General features: G+C 46.0%; 1 protein-coding gene across 3 annotated transcripts in view; it reads right to left on the bottom strand.

The window, feature by feature from the left end:
* Nucleotides 1–2,609: 2,609 nt before the first annotated feature.
* The window catches only part of SMC6 (structural maintenance of chromosomes 6), a 75,665-nt gene continuing 69,316 nt past the window's right edge, over nt 2,610–8,958 (bottom strand). For all 3 annotated transcript variants that reach the window (XM_073674123.1, XM_073674124.1, XM_073674125.1), the window contains one exon: nt 2,610–3,198. In XM_073674123.1, the coding sequence (XP_073530224.1) occupies nt 3,087–3,198 (112 nt within the window). In that variant the 3' untranslated portion in view covers nt 2,610–3,086. The remainder of the gene's footprint in view (nt 3,199–8,958) is intronic.

Raw genomic sequence — 8,958 nt, 5'->3', positions numbered from 1 at the left:
TGTGTCAATACGTTCTTTCATTCATCACATGCGCTGTGTTGTGCATACGCTACAGCTGGCTATAAGAGACAGTCTGCAAGAAGGACATGCTGCTGCACTGATTGGCAAGGTGAGAAAATTGGCTACTGTTGCCAGAACCCCTAAAGTTGACTCAATTCTGAAGAGACGTGCTGGAAAAGGGGCAATTATTGATCAAGCCACATGATGGGGCAGTACTTACTTAATGATTCAGCGCTTGGTTGAACTGAAAACCTTTCTTGTAGACATGGCTAACCCTCAACTGACGCTAAATGAAAGTCAGTGGAATCAGGTGACTGAGCTGGAAAAATTGCTAGAGCACCCATTTACAGTGACTAAAAAATGACAAGCAGAGGACTTAACTCCAGGTATTTTCTTAAAGGAGTGGAAGAACCTGATGTTTCGCCTGTCCCAAAGAGGAGGGTTAATTGCAAGTGGCATTGCTACATCAATGAAACGGAGAGAGGAGCTACTATTACAAAATAACATTCTTTTGGCAGCTGTTTATGTAGACCCAATGCATCGGATTCTTCTAGATGATCAACAGCTAACTAAAGGAAAAGAAGCTCTGTTTGAAATAGCAGTAAGGATGAAAGGGTTGCAGAACAGTCAGGAGGAACAAGAAGAATTTGGTCGTCCTGCCACATCTTCACCCTCATCATCAACTGATGAAGAATTTAATTTCGAAAAATATTTGGATCACAAGGACCGTGCAAAGCGTTCCCGCATAGAAGAAGAGTCATCCCCATCAAAGAACACAGCCAGTACATTTCAGCAGAATTTTTCATGTGCAACTAAAAGAAATTGAGAAATTTGACCGTTCATCAAAAATAACAGTGCAAGAAGCGATTCCTCTGTATCCCGACATTGTCAGAGATGTTGCCCGAGTGGTTACTGCTTTGCCACCAACCCAAGTTAGTGTAGAGAGGTTGTTCTCTGCTCTCAAAATAATTAGATCAGATTTGAGGCATCCATGAAGGAGGATCTGACAGAGGCAATACTTTTTCTGAGGACAAATTTATAGATTTCTTCTTATTAACTGCATAACCGTGTTTATTGCATATTTACTTACAAGAGTTTAGAAAAGTTTATAAAAGTTATTTGCTATATTCTAATTGTATTCTAATAAATATAGTTTTTGCTCTAAGTGGTCTGATTACTTATATGATAGTGAGAAACTGAATAAGCACAATGTTAATATTTTACAACAGTAAATTTATTGTTACGAATTGGCCATTTATGAAGGAGCTGGAGCCGGAGTCGGAACCTGATAAAATCCTGGAGTCGGAGTCGCAACTGTGGCTTACTGACTCCACGGCCCTGTGAGGAATGTTGGAAAAACAGGCATTCCTCACATGTATTAAATCTGTCAAACAGTCGCAAATCATGTTCATGGAGCGCCGAAAACTTAAAGCCTGAGCACGCTATAAATACTCGGTGCTCGCCCGAGTATACTCGGCAAAAGGGTTAACAAAACATACTCGCTCATCACTAGTGTTTATGCCACAAATCTGGCAAAAAGAAGCCGCAACGTTTTTGCACAACTTGGCAGTTGCACCAACAATTTGTGACTATTGTCGTTTACACACTTGTCCCTGACTGGTGTACATTTCTGGCAACAGAGCTCTCCGGGTATCAGATGCGCCTGAATCATTATGTGGTGAGAGCCACTTAATGAATCAGGTCAGTGTACTCCAGTGAGCGCTTCTTTAAGACTAGCATGAGCTACCCAGGCTTAATAAATCCCTCCCAAAATTTTAAAAGCAACTTGATTTATTCAGTCTGGAGTATGAGCGCCACGTGCACAAATCCTCGCATCTACAGCCTCGGCTGCTATCCCTGAGGTCATTAATGGTCGTCTCAGGAATGTTCTGCTGCGCTGAATGCACTTGGGCAAATCATCAAGATACGCTGCTGGCAGCTGCTTTGTACTCATGAGACCAATGACGTCCCAGATTTGCTCGATGGGAGACAAGTCTGGAGACGATGCAGCCAATGGTGGCACATTATAACAATTTAGGCATGTATTTACTGGAGGAACACCTTAAGAATGGCACAGCACAGAGTTTTAGAATTGTTGTTTTATGGAAAATACAAGTATTCAGTAAAGAAATATGTCAGGCAAGCTGACAAATCCTTTTTAACAATAGCACCTGGTGGGAGCTTAAAGTGGTATTTCCAGAATTAAAAGTTACCCCTTTGTTACAGGATCCTAATGTTTTGACCAATGGGACACCTAGCAATACAGAGAACGGGGCTCTACATATATATAAGACTGATGGGGAAAACAGAGAGCAGTGCTCCGCCATATCTGAGAGTCCCACACACAATGAATTGAGCAGACTTTAAGCATGTGAACCTGCGCTTCGTTGTAGTACCATTTTATGGATTCAGAACACTTGCAGAAAAGAAAAACAAAATAATAATATAATGTATATATCCATCTCTGCATTATTTTATGCGTAGCAGAAGCCGTGTCTGGTAATGATTTCATAGGTTTCTATTCAATGACAGCACACAGAGATCTTGAATATTTTTGAGGATTTGATGCAGAAAGTATATTGAAAAGTTGTATAAGTTAAAAAAAAAAATACAATAAATAGCCTTTATTTATTGAAACAATAGTAATAATAGCCCTCTACTTTATAAAAGTAGGCTTCATTCTTACTTACCGACTCTGGTAAAAAATATAATTCTACAAACAGATTTGCAGGGACAAGGCTTTAAAACAAAAAATTTTTTACTAAAAAAAAATAATTAGCAATTTACATTTCTATACCGAGTTTTTACCTTCTTAAAAAGACACCCAACCCAGGTGACCAACACTCAAGGATAGGAAATATATATAAAATTATTGCACGATTACAAAAATATGGGAAATATATAGAAAAGTAATATTAGAAAGTTTTCTGTTTATAGACATTTGGAAATAATGGAAATAAACATCTCAATCTGGCGGATGCAACAACATAAAATATATATATATTTATATATAAAGCGGAAAACAAATGACCCACTAATCCTCGACACTCAGGGAAGGAAATTCTAGATTATAAGAGGGGAGCAAATCAATTGTTTTCCTCCTCCTCTTGGTTCACTGGCTGGAAGGGTAGACTGGTTTGTCCTCTTTCGGGATCTTGCATTCGGAGAATTCGGATAATATTACTAGAAGGAAGCGAGCTGCAAAAGAAAAAAAACCACACATTATATTAAATTAAGGCATTAAAAGGTAAAAATACAAAAACATCCTCATCAAATGGAGTTAACACCTTTCCACTGTCCTCAATTTTCATTTTGGGTATATAAGTTGTTTTTGATCGCTTTTTATTGGAGTGAAAACAGGAAAAAACAGAAGTCTGGAGGTTCATTTTATTTTTAAGGGTTTACAGTACTGATTTATATCTTGGACTCTTACAGTCGTGGCAACACTGAATATGCCTTTTTCCCCTATTTCTTTATTTTGAAGCATGGGGGGATTTATACGATATATACTGCAATGCTACTATATTGCACAACTTTGGCAAACTGATGTTCTCTTACAAGCTAGACTTCATAGGAGAACAAAGATGGCAGAGACTTGGCACGTGGCTGCCATGAAATCCCACTGGCAATCAAGCCAAATACATGTCGCTGTTCCTGACTGACAGTGGCATTTAATCCCTTAGTGACCGAGACAATTATGTCCTTCATGACCAGGCCAACTTTTACAATTCTGACCACTGTCACTTTATGGGGTAATTACTCTGGAACGCTTCAACGGATCCCACTGATTCAGGAATTGCTTTTTCGTGACATATTGTACTTTATGATAGTGGTAAAATTTCTTCGAGAAGACTTGTGTTTATTTGTGAAAAAAAAAACAGAAATTTGGTGAAAATTTAGCAATTTTCAAACTTTGAATTTTTATGCCCTTAAATGAGAGAGATATGTCACACAAAATAGTTAATAAATAACATTTCCCTCATGTCACCAGCACAATTTTTGCAACAAAATTTTTTTTTTGTTAGGGAGCTATAAGGGTTAAAAGTTGACCAGCGATTTCTCATTTTTCCAACAAAATTTACAAAACTATTTATTTAGGGACCACATCACATTTGAAGTGACTTTGAGGGGTCTTTATGGCAGAAAATACCCAAAAGTGACACCATTATAAAAACTGCACCCCTCAAGGTGCTCAAAACCACATTCAAGAAGTTTACTAACCCTTCACCTGCTTCACAGGAACTGAAGTAACATGGAAGGAAAAAATAAACATTTAACTTTTTTTCACGCTGATACCCCATATGTGGAGGAAAACCACTGTCTGGGCGCACGGCAGGGCTCGGAAGGGAAGGAACGCCCTTTGACTTTTTGAACGTAAAATTGGCTGCAATATAGAGCAGACGCCATGTTGCATTTGGGGAGCGCATTATGTGCCTAAACGGTGGAAACCCCCCATAAGTGAAAGCATTTGGAAACTAGACCCCTCAGGGAACTTATCTATATGTGTGGTGAACACCTTGAACCCCCAGGTGCTTCACAGAAGTTTATAATCTAGAGCCATTAAATATAAAATCAAACTTTTTCCACAAAAATTATCTTTTAGCCCCCAGATGCGCCTAAACAGAGGAAACCCCCAGTAGTGACCCTATTTTGGAAACTAGACCCCTCAAGGATTTTATCAAGGGGTGTAGTGAACTTTTTGAACTCAGAGGTACGACACAGAATTTGATACCATCAGGTCATCATATTGAATAAGTTGTCATTAGTCTTGAGCGCAAGTGCTCGCTACTTGAGTTTGCATCGGGTGCTCAGGTATGCATCCGAGTATCGCGGGTGCTCAAGCGACATGCTCAAGTCCACGCCCCACATGTTTTGCGGCTCTTAGACACCCCAAGAAAAAAACATGCGGGATTGCCTGTGTTTGGCAGGCAATCTCCACGTTTTTTTTTTTTGTCTGTATAACAGCCTCAAAACATGTGGGGCGGAGACTCGAGCATCTCACTTGAGCACCAGCGATACTCGGTGCAAACTCAAGTAGCGAGCACTTGCTCTCAACATTAGTCATCATATCGTCATCATTTTTTTTTCTTTAATTTTGAAAAAATCCCAACCCTAACCCGAACCGTAACCCAACCCTAACATAAAACTAGCCCCAACCCTAACCCAGCCCCACCCCTAACACCAACCCCAACCCTAACACAACCCCAACCCAACCCCAACACAACCCCAACCCAACCCCAACCCAACCCCAACCCAACCCCAACCCAACCCCAACCCAACCCCAACCCAACCCTAACCCAACCCCAACCCTAACCCAACCCCAACCCAACCCCAACCCTAACCAACCCTAACCCAACCCTAACCCAACCCTAACCCCAACCCCAACCCCAACCCAACCCTAACACAACCCTAACCCAACCCCAACCCAACCCTAACACAACCCCAACCCAACCCCAACCCAACCCTAACACAACCCCAACCTAACCCTAAACACAACCCTAACACAACCCACCCAACCCCAACCCAACCCAACCCAACCCTAACACAACCCTAACACAACCCCAACCCAACCCCAACCCAACCCTAACACAACCCCAACCCAACCCTAACCCAACCCTAACCCCAACCCCAACCCAACCCCAACCCAACCCCAACCCAACCCTAACACAACCCTAACACAACCCTAACACAACCCTAACCCAACCCTAACCCAACCCTAACCCAACCCCAACCCAACCCAACCCTAACCCAACCCTAACCCAACCCACCAACCCCAACCCAACCCAACCCAACCCCAACCCAACCCTAACACAACCCTAACACAACCCCAACCCAACCCTAACACAACCCCAACCAACCCAACCAACCCAACCCAAAAACACAACCCCAACCTAACCCTAACACAACCCTAACACAACCCCAACCCAACCCCAACCCAACCCCCCAACCCAACCCAACCAACCCCAACCTAACACAACCCTAACACAACCCTAACACAACCCCAACCCAACCCCAACCCAACCCCAACCCAACCCTAACACAACCCCAACCCAACCCTAACCCAACCCCAACCCCAACCCAACCCCAACCCAACCCTAACACAACCCTAACACAACCCTAACACAACCCTAACACAACCCTAACACAACCCTAACCCAACCCCAACCCAACCCCAACCCAACCCCAACCCCAACCCAACCCTAACACAACCCTAACACAACCCCAACCCAACCCCAACCCAACCCAACCCTAACACAACCCTAACACAACCCTAACACAACCCCAACCCTAACACAACCCTAACACAACCCCAACCCAACCCAACCCCAACCCAACCCTAACACAACCCTAACACAACCCTAACACAACCCTAACACAACCCCAACCCAACCCCAACACAACCCCCAACCCAACCCCAACCCAACCCCAACCCAACCCCAACCCAACCCCAACCCAACCCCAACCCAACCCCAACCCAACCCTAACACAACCCTAACACAACCCTAACACAACCCTAACACAACCCTAACACAACCCTAACACAACCCTAACACAACCCTAACACAACCCCAACCCAACCCTAACACAACCCCAACCCAACCCTAACCCAACCCTAACACAACCCCAACCCAACCCCAACCCAACCTCAACCCAACCCCAACCCAACCCTACCCCAACCCCAACCCCAACCCTACCCAACCCCAACCCTAACCCAACCCTAACCCAACCCCAACCCAACCCAACCCCAACCCCAACCCAACCCTAACACAACCCCAACCCACCCTAACACAACCCTAACACAACCCCAACCCAACCCCAACCCAACCTCAACCCAACCCCAACCCAACCCTAACCCCAACCCTAACCCAACCCTAACCCAACCCAACCCAACCCCAACCCAAACCCAACCCAACCCCAACCCTAACCCAACCCCAACCCAACCCTAACACAACCCCAACCCAACCCCAACCCAACCCCAACCCAACCCTAACACAACCCCAACCTAACCCTAACACAACCCTAACACAACCCCAACCCAACCCTAACACAACCCTAACACAACCCCAACCCACCCCAACCCCAACCCTAACACAACCCCAACCAACCCCAACCCTAACCCAACCCCAACCCAACCCTAACCCAACCCTAACCCAACCCAACCCAACCCCAACCCAACCCCAACCCAACCCTAACACAACCCTAACACAACCCTAACACAACCCTAACACAACCCTAACACAACCCTAACACAACCCTAACACAACCCTAACACAACCCCAACCCCAACCCAACCCTAACACAACCCCAACCCTAACACAACCCTAACACAACCCCACCCAACCTCAACCCAACCCCAACCCAACCCCAACCCAACCCTAACCCAACCCTAACCCACCAACCACCTACCAACCCCACCCTACCCAACCCAACCCCAACCCTAACACAACCCAACCCCAACCCAACCCTAACACAACCCCAACCCAACCCTAACCCAACCCTAACACAACCCCAACCCAACCCAACCCAACCCAACCCCAACCCTAACCCAACCCCAACCCTAACCCAACCCAACCCCAACCCTAACCCAACCCCAACCCTAACCCAACCCAACCCTAACCCAACCTAACCCAACCCAACACAACCCTAACCCAACCCCAACACAACCCAACCCTAACACAACCCCAACCCAACCCTAACACAACCCCAACCACCCCAACCCAACCCCAACCCAACCCTAACACAACCCCAACCCAACCCAACCCAACCCTAACCCAACCCTAACCCAACCCCAACCCAACCCCAACCCAACCCTAACACAACCCTAACACAACCCTAACACAACCCTAACACAACCCTAACACAACCCTAACACAACCCAACACAACCCTAACACAACCCCAACCCAACCCTAACACAACCCCAACCCAACCCTAACACAACCTAACACAACCCCAACCCAACCCTAACACAACCCTACACAACCCAACCCAACCCTAACACAACCCTAACACAACCCCAACCCAACCCCAACCCACCCAACCACCCAACACAACCCTAACACAACCCTAACACAACCCTAACACAACCCTAACACAACCCTAACACAACCCCAACCCAACCCTAACCCAACCCCAACCCAACCCTAACACAACCCTAACACAACCCTAACACAACCCCAACCCAACCCTAACCCAACCCCAACCCAACCCAACCCCAACCCCAACCCTAGCCCAACCCAACCCAACCCTAACACAACCCCAACAAACCCCACAACCAACACAACCCAACCCAACCCAACCCTAACACAACCCCAACCCAACCCTAACACAACCCCAACCCAACCCTAACACAACCCCAACCCAACCCTAACACAACCCTAACACAACCCTAACACAACCCCAACCCAACCCCAACCCAACCCAACCCTAACACAACCCTAACACAACCCTAACACAACCCTAACACAACCCTAACACAACCCTAACACAACCCTAACACAACCCTAACCAACCCAACCCAACCCTAACACAACCCTAACCCAACCCCAACCCAACCCCAACCCTAACACAACCCCAACCCAACCCAACCACCAACCCTAACAAACCCAACCCTAACACAACCCCAACCCAACCCTACACAACCCTAACCCAACCCTAACAACCTAACAACCCCAACCCAACCCTAACACAACCCTAACACAACCCTAACACAACCCCAACCCAACCCTAACACAACCCCAACCCCAACCCAACCCTAACCCAACCCTAACACAACCCCAACCCAACCCTAACCCAACCCTAACCCAACCCAACCCAACCCTAACCCAACCCCAACCCCAAACAACACACCCCAACCAACAACCCTACACACAACCCTAACACAACCCTAACACAACCCTAACACAACCCTAACACAACCCTAACACAACCCCAACCCAACCCTAACACAACCCCAACC

The sequence above is a fragment of the Phyllobates terribilis genome, unplaced genomic scaffold, assembly GCF_046119375.1.
Source record: "Phyllobates terribilis strain yellow unplaced genomic scaffold, ASM4611937v1 Scaffold_3__8_contigs__length_932513732, whole genome shotgun sequence".
Lineage (NCBI taxonomy): Eukaryota > Metazoa > Chordata > Amphibia > Anura > Dendrobatidae > Phyllobates > Phyllobates terribilis.
The sequence above is the reverse complement of the archived record's forward strand: the minus strand, read 5'-3'. Positions and strand labels throughout refer to the sequence as shown.